The sequence below is a fragment of the Panthera leo genome, chromosome A1 (genome assembly GCF_018350215.1).
Source record: "Panthera leo isolate Ple1 chromosome A1, P.leo_Ple1_pat1.1, whole genome shotgun sequence".
NCBI lineage: Eukaryota > Metazoa > Chordata > Mammalia > Carnivora > Felidae > Panthera > Panthera leo.
The window spans coordinates 53,027,195-53,046,933 of record NC_056679.1 but is presented as its reverse complement, the minus strand read 5'-3'; the positions used below and the strand labels follow the sequence as shown (position 1 = coordinate 53,046,933).

General features: G+C 35.2%; 1 protein-coding gene across 16 annotated transcripts in view; it reads left to right on the top strand.

The window, feature by feature from the left end:
• RBM26 (RNA binding motif protein 26) overlaps window positions 1–19,739 on the top strand; it is an 83,122-nt gene that overhangs the window by 21,087 nt on the left and 42,296 nt on the right. For 7 of the 16 annotated variants that reach the window (XM_042928660.1, XM_042928649.1, XM_042928595.1 and 4 more), the window contains exons 2-9: window positions 9,043–9,161; window positions 9,777–9,913; window positions 11,957–12,045; window positions 12,718–12,935; window positions 14,631–14,891; window positions 15,661–15,900; window positions 16,328–16,498; window positions 16,863–17,018. In XM_042928660.1, coding sequence (XP_042784594.1) covers window positions 9,043–9,161; window positions 9,777–9,913; window positions 11,957–12,045; window positions 12,718–12,935; window positions 14,631–14,891; window positions 15,661–15,900; window positions 16,328–16,498; window positions 16,863–17,018 — 1,391 coding nt within the window. The remainder of the gene's footprint in view (window positions 1–9,042; window positions 9,162–9,776; window positions 9,914–11,956; window positions 12,046–12,717; window positions 12,936–14,630; window positions 14,892–15,660; window positions 15,901–16,327; window positions 16,499–16,862; window positions 17,019–19,739) is intronic. The other 9 variants (XM_042928705.1, XM_042928696.1, XM_042928638.1 and 6 more) reach the window with 3 other exon arrangements.

The following is a 19,739-nucleotide window of genomic DNA, read 5'->3' as shown; positions in this document are numbered from 1 at the left end:
GCTCAGTTTGCCATTTGGGTTATTTATTGCTCTTTGCACTGAACAATATAGAGGTTTGTTTCTTTTTTCTTTTTTCTTTTTTTAAATCCAAGTTAGTTAACATATAGTGTAATAATGATTGCAGGAATAGAATTTAGTGGATTCATCGCTTACATGTGTTTATATATAATACCTAGTGCTCATCCCAACAAGTGCCCTCCATAATGTCCATTGCCAGTTTAGCCCATTCCCCCACCCAGTACCCCACCAGCAACCCTCAGTTCTCTGCATTTTAAGAGTCTTTTATGGTTTGTCTCCCTCTCTGTTTTTAACTTCTTTTTGCTACCCTTTACCTATGTTCATCTGTTTTGTTTCTTAAATTCCACATACGAGTGAAATTCTGTGATATTTGTCTTTCGCCTATTTCGCGTAGCATAATCCACTCTAGTTCCATCCACATTGTTGCAAATGGTAAGATTTCATTCTTTTTGATGGCTGAGTAATGGTTCCATGAACAATACAGTTTTACAATCTGAGTTAGTGGGTCTTATCTTTGAGAAGCTGACGACTGACTTTGTCTTTGAATTAGATACTTAACAGATACTTTCTAAATGAATTTTAAAGTTTATTTATTTTGAGAGAGAGGGAGAGAGTGCATGCGCAATAGCGTGAGCAGGGGGAGGAGGAGAGAAAGGGGGAAGGAGAGAATCCCAGGCAGGCTCCATGCCCAGCACAGAGCCCTACTCAAGGTGGTCCCAGTCTCAAGACTGTGAGACCATGACCTGAGCTGAAACCAAGAGTCAGATGCTCAGCTGACTGAGCCACCCACGTGCCCCTCTAAATGAATTTTAAAACAGTGGTTCTCAAGTGTGGTGGGAGGACTCCTGGGCTTTCCTGAGACTAAGGTCTGTGAAGTCCTCACTTTTCCAACTATTCATCTGTTTGAGGTCAGATTTCTTTATGTATTTCAACCAGAATAGCATATCCCAACAGATTGAATATAAAAGTAGATATTAGAATTGGTCTGTTTTCTTTTAAGCCATACATAATGGTGTTTCCAAAAATTGTGAAACATCATCAGTCCTCTCACTACATTTTTATTTTGTTGTGGAAATATAATTATCTTTTCATACCAAAAAACCAAAAAACAGGGTATTTAGTTTCAGAGGAGGCTATTAGTCATGGAACTCTGCCCATCCCTGCCTTGTGTAGGGATAGGACCCAAACTAGAGAAGATTAGTTATTTTCAAGGACCAGGGGCAGCTGCCTTTCTCTGGATTCACTAGCTATCAGAATGCATAAGCCTGGAACTGCTCAGGGTCATCTCTGTTGCCACCTGGAGAGGGCCTGCCTTAAAATGAAGTGAATTCCGAGCAAAACAGAATGGAAAAGAGGATCCTGGTGACATCATTTCAACTCCTGGATCCAGCTGTGCCTAAAGTTAGCTTTAGCTTTACACTTCCCATTTATTAAATTCCTCCTTTTGATTACCCCACCCAAAGGGCTATTTATGTTAAATTGTAGATTTGTTATTTTTTGACTTATATTTATATAAATAATTGTTATACTTATTTTATGATTTGTTATTTTATACTAAATAATTTAAATTATTTTCAGTTTTAATTTCTAATTTGGTAAATACTGATAGATGTAAACCTTTTATTTTTTAAGTTTATTTATTTATTTTGAGAGAGAAAGGAAGTGCATGTACACACGAGCAGGGAAGGAGGGGCAGAGAGAGGGAGAGAGAGCCCAAGCAGGCTTGTGTGGCTTGAACCCACAAACCATAAGATCCAAAATCAAGAGTTAGACGCTCAACCAGCTGAACCACCCAGCAGTCCCAGATAGATGTACCCCTTTTAAATAAAAGCTCTTTGGAGTTCTCTATAATTTTTAACATGTAAAGGAATCCTGAGACCAAAATGTTTGAAAACTACCATTGTTAAGGTATTGCTGCTATTTCTTGGGGGTAATATAGGGAATGAAAGAACTGACTGAACAGTTTTCAGTGTTGTAATTATATATATTGTGGTAAGTGTTTGCAGTGATAAGTGATTGGTATGATGCTCATGGATCGATCATGTTTAGATATGCTTATATTTTATCTTGTAGAATGAAGTGGTGTGATAATTCTAAAGAATAACCTTTCTTTAAAGATTTTTTTCTCTGAAGGTTTTTGCGGTAGCTAATTACTGCATACAAATAATCTATTTTTGCCTCCTTACTTGAATTGAATGAAGCTGTATAATAACCTATGGCAATTGAGTTTTTCAATATATGCATTATAATTGTTGCAATGGGATTTGGATTTCTAAATGATAATCCTAAGCATAGAATAATAGAACTATGACTTTGATGCAAATTAGATATTTTTCTTGAATATAAAGTGAAAATTTGGTGGGAACAGATGTGGGTGTATATCCGTGTTCTAAAGTTACTGAGTTAACATATTTAAATTTAATTTTTAATTTCCACTGCCACCTCCAGCTACACCTTCTCAAGATTACCGAAAATGGAAGCTTGGGTTCAGTTCCTTCATTTATCTTCCACTGAGTTTCTAAAGCCTTGCTTGAGAAACTTGAGTAAAACAAAACAAACTTCTTTTTGAAAAAATGTACTAGAAGGGTACCTTTTTTAATTTTAATGTGCCATTACTATTTTGAAACTCCTAAATTAAAAGGTAAAAACTAATATGAAAAGTGTGTTAGGAGGATTAATTTACAATCATTGTAACTAGGGGCAATTTGATTCATGCTGTTTAAAGTATTACTTAATAAAAGTCTCTTCCTCTGGGGTATTTTATTACTTTTTTTAATGTTTATTTTGAGAGAGAGTGAGCCTGTGCCCACAGGAGAGGGGCAGAAAGAGGGAGAGAGAGAATCTCAAGCAGGCTCCATGCCCAGCACAGAGCCTGACATGGGGCTCCATCCTACAAACCATGAGATCATGACCTGAGCCAAAACCAAGAGTTGGGATGCTCAACTAACTGAGCCACTCAGGCGCCCCTGGGAGATTTTATTTTAGCATTTGACTTTCTGCATTACTTTGGCTTCTCCAACTTACTTAGTGTATGTACTTCCCTCCCCAGATACTGTTGGAAGAGAATGACCTTAGATGGTCACCCGTGCTAATGCTTTTCACTATTATTACTCTATCCTTAACATAAATTCAAAGATTGTTAAAATTTTACTTTTATGTCTTTACAATTTTTGGTTTGAATGACTTCATAGTGATTTGGACTTTTAATTTGTCAAAGCTCACTGAAACAGTTAATTTTAAATCTTTACAGGAGAGGTTAGAAATCCAGCTATTCATGAATGCTGTCTTTGCTCCATTCCACTAGACTTCTGTGCCTCAAGTGTCAAATAAGCATCCACTCCAGGCCTTTTCTCTTGAGTTCCCTTGGTCTAGGCTGTCCTTTTTCCAGATAGCCCAAAGCTGGTTTGTACTCCATTTTGATCCCTGTTTAGATTCAGTTTAATGTTATTTCATCAGGGTCCTTCCCTGATGATCTTATCTAATATGTATTCATTCATTCCTCTCCTCTTTCCTGTTTCTTCCTCCTTCCTTTGCTTCATTACTTTTACTCTGTTTTATCCCCACGCTTTACATTATTTTTCCTCAGAGCACTTGTCTACGTGACAGTATGTTGTGTAGATCTATGTGTGTATTGTGTCTCCTCGCTATACCCCTAATGTAAATTCTGTGAGAACAGGAATTTAAGTTTTTTCAAAGTTGTATCCTCAAGATCTAGAATAGCGCCTTACGTAGTACGTGCTTAAATATTTTCAAAAGATGAATGTGATATTTGGAAGATAATCAGTAAATCATGTTATTTTCAGTACTTTATGAAGATGAAAAAGAAAGGATCCCTGAGAAAAGTGAGCGGTTGATCTAGTGAGATAGATTTGAATATATTTTCTTTCTCTGTCTCAGTATATTTTGTCTTAGATGCTGTATTAGGCCCAGAGGCTACATATGTGAGTAAGACGTTTTATTTTTGGATTTTCGTATGTTTTTGGTAAAATTCTCATGTAATAGTGTCTATTTTATTTATAATGCCAGGTAACTTAATTTTTCTTATTACTAATATTTACAAGTCCATAATTATAAACAATACTGTATTATCTTATATTTCATATATCTGCATGAACAAAATTAAACCTAAGGGATTAAACTCTTACAGTTTTGTGAGCGATTTACTATCCATTCCAGTGCTTATCTGCCAGGGGCTGTTCAGCTTATGCTCAAAACCATTCTGATGATGGAAAACTCCCTTTCTTCTAAGCAGTTTATTCTGCCTTTGGGAGGCCTCTGGTTATTAAAAAAAGTTCATCTCTATTTTAAGCCAAAATCTGTTGCTTCCACTTACTGGTTCTAATTATATCCCATGGAGGATGTATTGAATAAGTGTAATCTTTTTTGTGATAGCCCTTCAATTATTTGAAAACCCACCAAGTTTTCTCTGACATTTCAATTTTCCAGGCTGAGAATCCCTAGTAAGCTATCTGATAATGATACTCATTTACTATTCTGGTCATTTCCCAGGAATCCGTTTGAGTTTGCTTATGTAGTTATAAAAGGTGGTACCTAGAAATGAAAGCTTTGGCTCTCTTTACTGTATAGGAGAGCTGCGCTGTCCTCTTTAGTACTTAGTTTTTTATTTTATTGCATCTTTATGATTTAAGTTTTTCCCCAACCACTTCACACTTTGTCTCATATGACTTAATAACTAAAATACCTAGTTGTTCCTCTTCCACTCCATCTTTCACAAGTGCTGTTGGCAAATCGTGTCTTATGCCTGCTTTATTTTGTAGTTTATGGTTTCTTTGTGTTTTGCCCACCCAGCCCTCTTCAATCCCCAACACACACACACACACACACACACACACACACACACACAGGCACAAGGGTAATTGGAGTTGGGGCACTCTGTGGTTAATTTGATGTTTTATTGGCAGATTATGTACTTGCTTGGTTGAGAAGTACTTAATGGAACTTAGATTCAGGGAATTTGGCCTGTTTTCTAAGATAGGGATGAAGTTGGTCACTAAGTGTTCTTTGTACTGAAACTATTTTCAAAATCTGTTCTTTCTTTCGCTGTCTCTGGTGTGAAAGGAGATTTCAGTCTCACTTTTCTTTCACTGTTTCTAGAATGCTAGTAACATAGCATAGGGCAAAGTCTAGCTCTGACAAGATATATTCATTCAGTCTACAAATCTCTCATCAACAGTGGCAACTGGTGCAGTAAAGTACCACATGAACAATCTTGCTTGCCATGGAGACTTTTTTAAATAGCCTCTTACTATTTTAATATGATTTTCTTTGGTTAGGTGATTTAAACGTTTTTACTGCATTAATTTTGCATAGCAGGTTATTGCAAGGTGTTCACGTAATGTAGCATTGGCACATTTAATTAAGATAGAAAAGAGAGCACATATTTTGCCTTTTCTTCTTGATTTATGACATTGTGGCATATTACTTCGTAGTTCAGATTTTTTTACTGAGCTGTAATTTTCAAGTACATACCTTTTTTATTTTTAAAAATAAATATGAAATCTTATAAGATTTAAGAAAAATTGCCTCTCAACTATAAATTTACCCATTTTTCTGTTAAATGTGAAATTATAAACCTTGCTTCTACCATATAATTTACAGTCTAACAGATTTTAAAAAGTAATTTGCCCTTTCAGACAATTTCAAGCATTTAGAATATTTGTGTATGGTAGTTAATTTGCTGTGGTGGTTGTTATTTTTATTGGTTTTTGATTTGATTCAGTTGCTTCCTGTAGAAGATGTTGAGTAATCATTGTTCAGAAATGATTCCGTCCTGCTGTTTTATGAAATTATAGTCTGTAAACCATAATATTACAGAAATCGCAAGGGTTTTTTTTTTTCTAGATTTTTAGCTGGTAAAATTTTAATTGACTTACAGTGTCCTGTTTAGAAAAATAATGTAGCAACAATGAGATAGATTTGGTGTTTAGTTAAGAGAAATATAAACTCACAGTTAAGTCATTAGAAAAGCCATTACTAAGTTGAAAATTCACCACAACAGTCAGACCAGTGTTGAATAAAATTGTATCATTTGGACTCCGTGTAGAGAGTCTGAATTGGTTTATTAACAGCAGTGCAATAAAACAGTATAACACAGTGATAGTATTATGTATCACAGTGATTTCCAACAAATTGAAGTTTGTTTAGCTTGATGTCTGGTTAAGTAAGTGTTTAGTCGACTGTGTTTATTCAGGTTACCTAACATGAATAGGTATTGTTTCAGGGTCTCTCATGCAGTATTACCAGATTGCTGGATCTAAGTAAAGCTATAGGTACATCATGAGATTATATTTGTCCCATTTCTTCATGCTTATTTTTATCACAGATGTAAATATTTCTATGCCCATTATGATAAAACATGAAAAAAATTGCCATAAATCATTTTGTCTCTTTTCTTTAAAGTGTGGGTTTAAGTACGTATATTGGAATAAATTTCAAAGGAAAAGTCTTAAAAAATTTTTTTCATGTACCGTTGGAACAGATTTCTTTTTTATTCTTGTTTAGGTAATAGCCCATTTCAAGTCTTTGTAAATAAATGGAAATAGACCTATGAGGAAAGTTGACTTATGATTACTAACAAATTACCCTGAAACTTAATTTAGTAGCACAGCAGACATTTATCACCTCATGACCTTTATCATTCCTGTGTCAGGAATTTAGAAGCAGGTTAGCTGAGTATTTCTGCCTCGGAATCATGAGATTGCAGTTAAGCTGTCGATCAGTTCTGTAGTCTTCTCAAGGTTCTACTGAGACTGTAGAATCGGCTTCCAAGCTCACTCACATGTGGTTATTGGCAAGAGACTCAGTCGTCTGGCTGTTGGCCAGAGCTCTAGCCAACAGAGCTCTCATTTCATTGCCACATGGTGCTTTCCATAAGGCTACTTGAGTGTCCTTGGAACATGGCAGCTGATTTCTCTAGAAGTGAATCCAGAAAGAGAGCATTCTTCTGCTGTTCTGTTTAGTTAAGTACCTAAATTGAGCCCTCTCTCAAAGGGTGGGGAATCAGGCTGTACCTTCTGAAGGGAAGAGTGAAGAATTTGAAGACATACTTAATTATCACAGCAATGTAGACTAGGAAGTCTTACAGTATATGATAAATGCTATATACTATTTTCTTAATAGAGTAGTTGTCAATTCTGACACTGTATTAGACTTAACCTGTGCAGCCTTTATGAAACATTGAAGCAAAACATAGATGGTTGTATTAGGCCTGTTGATTGACTTGCATTCAGGTTTTTCCATAGGTGTTTCTATTGTACAACCAAAGCTGTTCACTGTCTTTTTTTAAGATGTACTTTTTGATTCAGTGACATAGGTTATCGCTATACTTTTGTAGAACTGTTACAGAATAGAGCTAAATACAGTATGTACCGTGCATAGCACAAACTAGATTAGTAGATATTAATGCTTGGCTATTGCTAGTATTTTATTGTTATTCACCCTGACTTGTAAAATGGTCATTAATTAAATAGGTAACAATCTTAGCTTAGTTGAAAAAGAGTTATCTGACTTTTTGTTAGGGTGGGCATGGCCCAGGCATCAAAAACTTTCTCCCCTCACTCTGTTCCTCCTTCACTTGTCCCCGCTACCTGCTCCCCCCACTCAAAAAAAAAAAAAAAAAAAAGAAAAAGAAAAAAACAACCAATAACCATAATTATTTGTTTATACTTTCACATATTTGTTACTCAGACATAAGCCAATCCAAATATATAATTTCTTCTCTTTTTCCCACACAAATGGTAACATACCTGGTTTTCTCTACCTTTTTAAACTTGCCTCTTAAACTTAACAAATTCATAGGGAACATTTCTGTAGTAGGAAAACTTCTTCATTCTTTTTTGCATTTTTTTGGTGTATCCCATTCCTTGTCTAGATTTACTATACTATAATTGCTTTTTCCAGTCCTCTGTAAGTGGACATTTGCAGTTTTATTTTCAATCAGTGTGACAGTGAATGACTTGTCCATGTGTCATTTTGAGTATGTAAGTATGTCTGCGAGGCAACTTCAGAGAAGTAGAACTGCTGTCCGTTGTACTTGTGATTGTAAGCTGCCATACCTTAGGGGCTGCTGCTTTCCTCACAGCAGCCACGGTGTTTGAGAAAAACTGCTTGTATGCTCATAGTCTTATCTCCAGAATATATTTTCATATTTTTTAGATTTTTGCCAATTTTATAACCAAAAAATAGTATTTCAGTATAGCTTAAGTTTGAATTTCTCTTATGGATGAGGGTGTATTTTTACTCATATTCAGACTGACTTTTCTTTTTCTGTTCAGCATCTATTTGTATTCTTTGTCTTTTTTCTTTTATGGTTTTGGTCTTACTAATTGATAGAAACTCTGCATATTAGGAGAATTCACCTTTTGCAAAAAACCATTTGAGCTTTTTTTGTCTTTTGACTCTTCATTCTGAAGTTTTGCCCTTTTTTTGTACAATCAAATTACTCTTGTGATAACTTGCCATAACTCAAAAAGTCTTCATTACTCCAGAGTTCTAAAGTAACTGTCTTATTTTTTTCCGGATACTTTAATGCCCTTTATAAAAGCTAAAGTTTCTGTTGTTAATGTACTATGCAGTGGGTTTTCAGGTTTTATTTTAGTGCCCTCTCTGTCTGGATTTTCTTAGCTAATTTAGTTATTGGGATGGAGGGGAAGCCTTTTTGGATTTTTATTGGTGCCACACTAATACTACGTTTTTGATGTTTTGATACTGTTTTTACTTTGTTAAAACTTCTCTTTTAAATAATAGTAAAGCCTGCTGAGTTTTTAATACATATGTTAGTATATATGTGGAAGGATACTGAGTAATGGCCGCATATATCATGTAAAATACATTCCTATAAGAGAGAACTTCGATTTCTTCATTGCTTTATGGGCTAGGTGCTTTTTACATATATTAACTCACTTAACTACCATACTGACTGAGTCAGTTTTATAACTGGAGTTTTTAGAATGTGTAATTAATTGCTTATGGCTAAATTTCCTTCAACATTGTTTTTTTCTTCAGCTGTGATGCAGATCCATCAGCCCTAGCAAAATATGTTCTCGCTTTGGTAAAGAAAGATAAAAGTGAAAAAGAGTTAAAGGCATTATGTATTGATCAACTGGATGTATTTCTTCAAAAAGGTAAAAAAAATCTTTGGTTTAAAAATACTAGTTTATTTCAATAAATCATTTAAAGGAAGATTTTCCACAATATGAAAGAAACTCAGAGAATAGGCTCTAATTGTCATAAACAGTATTATTACTGATGTTAGCCATATATGGAAGCTTTTTTTCCCTTAACATCTTTATTCTCTTTTTTAAAGCATGCTGATACTTTTCCTTAAAAGATTAAATGATTGAATGCTTGTTTATTTAAAAATAGTACTGCTTAAGAAACTGCTTTGAATGTTGTCTAGATAGTGCTTCTAACTTTTTTCATGTTGCCACCATCTAGATAATGATGATATTTATGTTTGGCACACAGGGCACGGGGTACATGGAGACAAGTCATGGCTGGAAGCAACTGGCCTAGAAGCTCTGGCCATCCTAGTCCCTCTACCCTGAAATTGAATGGATTAGTATTACCATAGGATTTGTGCCATGGCACACTGGTTGGAAAGCTCTTGGTGTTATAGTGTTCTAGATTTATAAAAGTCAGTGTATATTTCATCATATTGAACTCTGATGTGTAGAGGGGAAGAATTGATGTCTTAGCAAATCTCTTTAATCTGTGGTTTTTTTTGGGTTTATTTGTAGAGACACAGATATTTGTGGAAAAACTTTTTGATGCTGTGAATACAAAGAGTTATCTACCTCCTCCAGAGCAGCCATCATCAGGAAGCTTAAAGGTAGAATTTTTTCAGCACCAAGAAAAAGATATAAAAAAAGAAGAGGTAAGGATTTGTGTTAAACCTTGGATGTTCTTTAAAAGCATATAAGGAATTAGGGGTGCCTGGGTGGCTTAGTTGGTTAAATGTCCGACTTCGACTCAGGTCATGACCTTATGGTTCATGAACAAGTTTGAACCTTTCATCGGGTTCTGTGCTGACTGCTCAGAGCCTGGAGCCAACTTTAGATTCTTTGTCTCCCTGTCTCTCTCTCTCTGCTCCTCCCCCCACTCATGGTCTGTCTGTCTGTCTGTCTGTCTCTCTCTCTCTCAAAAATAAACATTAAAAAAAATTTTTTTAACATACATGGAATAATTAAACTGAATTTTACTTTTTGTATTTGTATCGAGATTTCTCAAGAACATCCCTTGGAGCAGTCATAGGATTTAGCCTGTTGTCATACTCACGGCTGTGATTTCTTACAGCAGAATCAGCATAGGGAAAAGGAAAAAGTGGGTGTTGCAAAGTCTGGGGGAAAATAGGCACAAGCTTCCATAGGCTTCTCCCAGTGGAATCACAGAAGATCTTAACAAGTAGTTCAACACATGTGAACCAGGGAAGCTCTTAGCGACTCAGTGTCCAGGGTTTCAATTTAGGGCTGGTCACACATGAACCTTCGGCCTAATATGTACCAACATTTCAAACTCCCAGAGGAGAGCATGTGTTCAGCCTAAAACCATATTGTTTACACAAACAATTCAGGCATATAGTGAGCTATTATTGTCAGGGAATGATGGGAACCCTTCAGAAATCAAAGTTCACAGATGCAAGCCAAGAGCTTATCTTACAAGAAGCAGGCCTTTCTGAGGCTAACAGTCTCAGGTTTACTTTTAACTCTCTTATGCATAGTATCTTACACTATGGACTTGCATTAAAAAAGGCTTTTAAGCAGTGTTTCTCGAAGTTTGGCCTAGTGATAGGATTTCCATTTTTCATCCAACATAGAACACTTTTGACAGTGAGAGGCTCCTCCCAGAGGGATATCGGAAAAACTGGCATAAATGGACACAGTTATATTATCCTGTAGACTGCCTGCATCAGAATATCTTAGACTTCTTGTTAAAAATGGAAAACCTTGAGCCCTGTCATATTTACAGAAGCCACATGTTCAATATTTCCTCTATTTGTTTATCCTCTAAATCCTGTTTTTCCTGGTAACACCTGTTAATGTCCTATGTAACCTGTGTTCTAGACAGTACAGCATGGAAAATTCTGGCCTCAGAAAAGTAGCATTGGTAAAGGGAATATTTTCCAGGGGTGCTTTCTATTAATAATGTAATATGAATGGAGGCCCTTTGTAGAAAGGAGGAATATATAGTTGCTGTATTGCTGTGAGAAACTTGAAGAACTGTTTCACCTTGTTTATTGGTTTTTCATATGTCTCTATTTCTGACTTGGTTAGTTTTTTGTTTATTTTTGAAAAAAAATTTTTTTAATTGTTTTAAATGTTTATTTACTTTTGAGAGAGAGAGAGCGCGTACACGCACACACAAGTGGGGGGAGGGACAGAAAGAGATAAGGAGACACGGAATCCGAAGTAGGCTCCAGGCTCTGAGCTGTCAGCACAGAGCCCAATGCGGGGTTCAAACTCAGGAACTGTGAGATCATGGTCTGAGCAGAAGTCGGACGCTTAACCAAATGAGCCACCTAGCTGCCCTTTGACTTGGTTAGTTCTAATGCATTCTCCTATATTAATGTGTTTGGTGCCAGACCAAATTCATGAAACCAAAACATGAATGTATGTTGGAATTTTGAAAGAAGGAATAAAAGTGGCTTTAGACTAATAATGTTAAAATGAGAACACTTGTCTAAATGTTTTTTCACAGCTGTTACTATCTAAGATAAACATTTTTGAGTCTTGTTTGAATTTACTTTAACTTTCAACAAGCCTTTTTTCTATTGTTAAATGAAATGATTGTACTCGAAATGTATATTTTTAATGCTTTTAGAAGAAAACACTTTTCTGGTTTAATATCAGTTAAGTCACTGAAATAGTAATATGGCAAGGAATAACTTGCTAAACTTAGCAAATTTTTCTTTGTATATCAGATCACAAAGGAGGAAGAGCGAGAGAAGAAGTTTTCCAGAAGGCTAAATCATAGTCCTCCCCAGTCAAGTTCCCGATACAGAGAAAATAGGTGATCGATTTATTGAACCATGTTCACTGTTCAGACATTGGATATCTTTTATATGAATGCTTAGACTGATTATCTTTTGTTTAGGGGCAAGTAGTGTGTACTCTTCTATTGGTCTAGGACAGTGCAACTCAGTCCTTTCTTACCAAGAGTATTTGTGTCAGATTTGTAGGTTCTGGAAGTGATGTTTAAAAAAGTGCTTGGCATGCATTAATTATTGCTATTGTTTTTATTTCCATCTTCAAATTCCAGTGAAATCTTAGTGTGAGAATGTTTTTTGCATGAATTTTTCCCTTTAGTGTGAATAAATTATTTTTCCCCACTAAGGCTTCAAAAGCATTTAGAGGCCAATTATATGTGATACATGCCTGTAAGTATGAGTTATATGTACAAGATCGTATGTTCTATACGACATGATGTACAGATGCTAAATGTAAAAATGTCTTTGTGTATAAGACAAAGGACTGAGTTATTTGGGAGGGTTTTTTTCCTTTAAAGTGTTTTAGAGTTCTTGAGCAGATCATGTTCAGTTTTTTCAGTTTGAGTTTCCTATATTTGCGGTGGGTTAAAGAATCATAACATTATAAGAATTAAATAATACTTTTGCATTTAATGATTCTTTTCCTGTATCCACTTAAAAATTATTTTCCTAAAAGTGATCATTTATTTCTTTAGAAGTCGTGATGAGAGGAAAAAAGATGATCGTTCTCGCAAAAGAGATTATGATCGAAACCCTCCTCGAAGAGATTCATACAGAGATCGGTACAATAGAAGACGAGGCCGAAGTCGCAGTTACAGCAGGAGTCGGAGTCGAAGTTGGAGTAAAGAGAGACTTCGTGACAGGGATAGGGATAGAAGTAGGACTAGAAGCAGAAGCAGAACACGAAGCCGGGGTAAATAATTCATATATATGTATGTTCTGATTAGCATTCTTCTGTTGTGAAAAAACTGTATTTGAGTTTTAATTTTTGTTAGTGTTGTCTTCATTTTTTCCATTTTGATGTATTTTGTGGTCCAAGTGAATGCTTTTTTAAAAATTTCTTCTAAAATTTTTATTTCATGCACATTTTAACCACAGTGAATCACCACTGCATGCCTTTCAGAATGACTGAAAGTGAAAAGGCTGACTCTATCTAGTATTAGTAACGATGGAGATAAACTGAACTCTTTGGAACATACTTTCATAGTATCTTAAAAATTAAATCTATACATACTGAATGACCCAGCTGTCCTAACACCTGAGTATTTAAGAGAAACAGAAGTGTATTTCTACAGAGACTGTACATGAGTGATCATGGTACGTTTGTTTGCAGTAGCCAAACACTAGAAACAACTCAGATGTCATGTGAATGGATAAACTGATGCATCCGTACAGTGGATGAAAAGAACAGAACTTTGGATAATGTGTGTGACACAAGGATGGATCTCAAAATAATACTGCTGAGTGAAAGAAGCTAGATGAGAAAGAATATATATATAAAATTTTAGAAAATGCAAATTAATCTATGGTGATAGGAAACAAATCCGTGGTCACCTGGCATGGAGTAAAGGACAGATGACTTACTAAGGAGCAAAGGGTACTTTTGGGGGGTGATGATTATGTATTAGTGTGTGTATTATTTTGGTTACGGTGTTTGGTTTCACATGTGTATACATAGATAAAATTCATTAAATTGTATAAATGTATTCAGTTTATACCTTAAAATTAAGAAAACAATTAAATTTCTCATTTCAGCTGTGTGTATTTGCAAGAGCATGTCATTTCCAACATGTATAATTTTTCTTCCAGTGTGTGTTATTGAAAGGAAGAAACCAAAGGAGATAAAAACAACTAAAACACCTTCAAATAAAACACCTTTACTCAAGCTTAGATTTTTTGCTACTCTTTCAGCCTATATTGTACAGTCACCTTTAGTTATTGGGAAACAGTTTTTATTTCTATTATACCAAGTCTGCGTATAAGCTTTATACTTCGCTGTTACTTTTTTCTTAGTGTTTTCCTCCTCTGTGATCTAGGTGTACTAGGCCTTTCCACATAGCGCTTTATGTAACTAGTCTCCTTAATCCTTTTCTCTTTCCTTGGGACCATAGACAGCCTAGCTAATGTTTTTGTTCATGTTTAATATGAACTTTTTTTCCTTCCTCTTTGCTCATCCATTTCTATCTTCAATAAATAGCTTTCACCATTAATATTATTAATAATGCATGGTATTTATTAAAAAGGCATGCTAGGAACTTTAGGTAGATGACAAATGTTCATCACAGAGAAAATAACCATATTTTAGTTTATGTTTTGTGGGCTGAAGTTACGCATACTAAGATTGTAGTGAAGAAAATCTCTTTTCTGTAAACAGAAAAAATGTTCATTAAGTGTAGCAACATATGTAATTTTATAGTATAGGTCATATTGAAAAGAAACCGCTGATCTTGGAACATTGTATATTCATTTAGTAGTTTTCAAAAGAAAAGGAGGACTGTGTAAAATATGAACATTTTTTTTCTGTTCAGCAAAATTACCACTGTTTTGTAGATCTGGGACTTCTTTTTAATAGAGTATAATTTTATAAGTCATTTATATTTTGTTGCAGAAAGGGATCTAGTAAAACCTAAATACGACCTGGATAGAACAGATCCACTAGAAAACAATTATACTCCAGTCTCTTCGGTACCCAATATATCATCTGGTCACTACCCTGTACCTACTTTGAGCAGCACTATTACAGTAATTGCTCCTACTCATCATGGTAATAACACTACCGAAAGTTGGTCTGAATTTCATGAAGACCAAGTGGACCATAACTCATATGTAAGACCACCCATGCCAAAGAAACGGTGTAGAGACTATGATGGTAAGTCTTTCTAATGTTTCATGACGTACTGAGTCAGTATTTCCAGTTGACCGCATTCCATGAGTCTAGATTTTATAGTTACTCAAAGATAATTAATGTATTGGAAATGGTGGTAAATTAGTCTTAGCACTTCTTGAATTCCTCATATTATTTAAACCTTCATTAGTCACCACTGACTGTTGTATACCAATTTAAAGATATTGCTTATTTACACATAAATCTTAATAGATTTTTGAAGTTTACCAAACAAAAATATTTACTGAGTTATTTGAGAATCTGCTACTGAAACATTCTTGACAAAACTTACTTCTTTAGAAGTAAATAGTTTTTGGCATGTAAGCAGAACCTAGACATGTGACTCACCTGTATAAGAATTTTATTAATGAAGACTCTTAAAGTTTTACTGTAAAAGTTTTATAATTTGTATTAAGGCTGTAGTTGCAATAGTCTTAAAGTCTTTGGTGAGATATAAATGAAGTATTTCTAGTGACAAAAAGTATATATACTATAATATGTATATTATGTTATAAAAGTTATATATTATGTCTTGCTAGCTAAGTAGACTTATTTTAATTTGGTGATGTATTTTTTAATGTGTGTGTTAGCTATATTATCTACTTCAAAATTATATTACTGGAAATTAGCTCTCACATAGTTAAACTGGCCCAATGTTAAAATTTTTTTATTTTTAAAAGTCTTGCCTTTGATAACTTATAGAAAATTTATATATCCAGCACTTAACCATATTTTTAATTATTCTTCCTTACAGAAAAAGGTTTCTGTATGAGAGGAGACATGTGCCCTTTTGACCACGGAAGTGACCCCGTAGTTGTAGAAGATGTGAATCTTCCTGGCATGCTGCCTTTCCCAGCACAGCCTCCAGTTGTTGAAGGACCGCCTCCTCCTGGACTTCCCCCACCTCCACCAATTCTTACACCCCCACCTGTGAATCTGAGACCCCCAGTGCCACCACCAGGCCCATTACCACCCAGCCTTCCACCTGTCACAGGTAAGTAACTACATTTGCTTGCTGGTGCCTAATATCTGTCTCTTCATAGTCTTTACAAAGTTAATGGTTTGATGCTTGCTTTTGTTAAAAATATCTAAAGTAATCCTATAGTTGCCTGCTAAAAACTAAGAGCAAGGTACTCTTACTTAGAATATACTCTTGACTTCGCAGGCTTTGCCAGACCTATGGTTTACTGTGGTTTGGAGTGGCCCTGACTTAATGCACGTCCCTGATAAATCCCAGCTGCCAGTAGTCCTTTATAGCTTATAAGACAAACCTGTTTTTGGTATACATTAACAGGATATCTTACCTTAGAAAACTAATACAGTTGTAAGAACTTGGGAGTTTGTAGATATTATAATTGTGCTGATAAATGAGAATATCATGTTTGGATATATAGTAACTTATTTTATTTGTTTGCTTTCAGATGATATTTCTTATTCTTTGGTTTTGACAGGACCACCACCTCCACTTCCTCCTTTGCAGCCATCTGGCATGGATGCTCCCCCAAACTCTGCAACCAGTTCTGTTCCTACCGTAGTAACGACTGGCATCCATCACCAGCCTCCTCCTGCTCCACCCTCTCTTTTTACTGCAGGTGCAGTTTTGCCCCTCTTTGTATTCATAATGTAATGAAGTTTTAGAGCAGAGTTTTAGGTAGGAATATAAAAACGTCTAGAGACTGACTAGCTCTATTAGGTTTATTTTTCTCACTAAAATCCTATAGAATAAGATGTAGATTAGCGAATGGATGTTAAATGCAAGTCCTCATTTATGATTTGTTTTAAAAACTAAGTTATATTTGGTTTAATAACATTTTCATTTTTATAAAACTAAATTTTCTTTTTAATGCATACAGCATGTTAGCTGTATATTAGAATATGTTGTGTAATGTACTTTTTTTTTATTATCAATGTAAAAATATTACCAAGTGGCGTTTTATAATTGTTTTTTAATTACAGTTTTTGTATTACCAGATACATATGACACAGACGGCTACAATCCTGAAGCCCCCAGCATAACAAACACTTCCAGACCTATGTATAGACACAGAGTGCACGCACAGAGGCCTAACTTGATAGGACTGACATCAGGGGATATGGATTTGCCACCCAGAGGTACCCCAGTTAATCTTCTCTTCTTATCATTTTCATATCATGAATGGCAAGACATTTGTAAAGAATGTGGTTTTGCATTTATTGGGGTTGAGAAAGGGATGGTGATTAAGTTTATTCCTCTGATGCTTTGGTCTCTCTTAAGAGAAAAGGTAGTGTGTGATTCTCTATTTCTGTTACTGGTGCCACTTTATTCTGCCACCTAAGGGGAAAGGAATTTCCGAAAAGTGCATATTTTCTAAGGTAGCTTTTTGGGGTATTTTCTATCATTTGCAGTCTTAATTGGTTCATTTAAACTCTTGAAAATAATGCTTAATTCCTGAAAATAGATATTTTTTTCATAGATTGGATAATGAAATCAGCTTTACAAACTTGTGGTTGATACGCATTTTACATGTATTGAATTTGTTACGTTAAGCAAAAAGAATTATTTTTTAGGAAGTGACTCATTAGCTTCTAAAATTCTCTTACAGGAGACAGACTATATGATAAGATTTCTAAATGAGAGAAGACGATAAGAGTTTTGATGATAAAGTCAGAAGCTGGGGGGACCTATGTATAGACTGCTGGGAGCAAAACTGCTGTCCTGGGGGTGCAAACTGATAGGAAGGTTCAGAGGAGGGAGAGCACTGGTATTTGTTTGAAAGAGGGAGCGTTTGCTACAGATAGTATTTGACATCAGGGGATGAGGGATTGTTAGACATAATGGAAAATATTATGTAGGCCAATACTTACAGATCTTTTTCCTTAATTCAACTAATTTTTAAATCCCATTTTCTTTCTAGTCTTGCTGTCTTTTTTTTCTAGTCAAAAAAAAAAAAAAGTCATGCCTCATTAATCACAAATAAAATAACCCAACTTGTTAACTAACAGTCAATACCTAATGTGGTTTAGTAAGCTTGTGATTACTATACTTTGCATTTTTTTATTTGTTTGTTGAAGCTATCGGATTCTGAGCATCTAACTTCAGTGTTCAAAGCACTTTTTATAATAGAGATATGAGGAACATGATAATTTATATCCAGTTTAATTTATATCATCTTTGACATCAGAGGAAAGCATTTCATGTGGATGCCACCTTTCCCTTCATACCTTTTAAATTCTCATTGAGGAATTCTAATAGCTATCATTAACAACAACTAGAGAAGAAAAGATTTTTTAACAGTTTTATGTAAGGGACATAAGATTTCTCATAAATGAAAGTTATAAGCCACTTAAGATTGTGGCTCTTTATCCCTCAAATCTCTTACTTGACTAGTTCAGAGAAAACCCTTTTTTTCTTTGGTCACTACTTAGCACGTATTTTCTTTTCATCATGCCAATCAACACTTCTTGCTCTTACTGGAACCTCCCACGTGAAGTCAGCTCTTACCTTGCTGCTTTGGAATGGCATAAATATATGCTACTACAGATCAGTCTTTAGTAGACCCATTCCAATGCCAGGCAAACTTTTTTGTTGGTTATTAAGAAAAGGAAGAAGGACCACACTCCCTGCAAACAATCTTGCAACAATGTAGAAGTTGCACTGAGGGTAGTTTCAGCTCCACATGCTTGTAGTTACAAGTTACAGGAAGTGGCCCTGTTGAGAGAGAAATGTCTAGTATATATGGTTAGACATTTAAATGCCTTTTCCTATAGAATCATTGTACATAGTGATTATTTTAGTACTGTTCTTCAGATACATCCCGTACTATTTTTGTGACCTGGTTTAGGAATATATTTTCCAGTAATAACATTGTTTCTCGGTACCACAGAACTGATTTAGCAGCCCATTTAAATTGAGTAGTACTTATACTTCTGTTTTCTCAACTGTTGTCATTCTTTCTCCCCCTAAGAAGTTTTCATCTTTTGCCTATTTGGTTTGAAATTTATTGTCCTGGATGCATAATTAAAAGTTTTTAATATTGTTTATTATATAATACTATATGTACATTTCTTATAGTCTGTAGATGGCCTTAATTTAAATTTGTCACAGACTATTATGTGATAATTATATCATTATGTTTCATACTTTAAACTTATGAGGAATTCTCATTATTAAACAAATGAAAAAATATAGGTGCATTGATGCCTTAGAATTCCTAGTATAAAAGTGACCGAGGGGCTCTGAGAATTGTTCTTTTCAGATTTCTAAGGAGGTAGAGAATTTGATGGATGTTCCTTTCACTGGATATATATAGAAATAAGGGCTGAGTGGTTTTTCATTTGCTGTCAGCAAAAAAAAAACAATTCATTAAAAGGATATTGGGGTGAAAACTCAGTACATATAACTAATAGACACGTTTGCTAATTATATACCAAGAAGAATTTGCTTTTGTTTTTTAACAGTCTTAAATAAATAACAATGGAAGAGAATCTGATAGAGAACATAGATGAGTTGGAACAAACACATCAGAGTGACTGGGGGAAAAACTTACTACTGTCTCTCTTAGTGAACCTTCAAGTAAAGAACATAATAAAGTAAAAAAGGACATTTGATAGCTCAAAGACTTCAAAAAACCTAGTGAGCCAGGCTTGGGAGACAGGAGTAAGGTCAAAAATCCTGTTGCAGAGGGGCGCCTGGGTGGCGCAGTCGGTTAAGCGTCCGACTTCAGCCAGGTCACGATCTCGCGGTCCGTGAGTTCGAGCCCCGCGTCAGGCTCTGGGCTGATGGCTCGGAGCCTGGAGCCTGTTTCCGATTCTGTGTCTCCCTCTCTCTCTGCCCCTCCCCCGTTCATGCTCTGT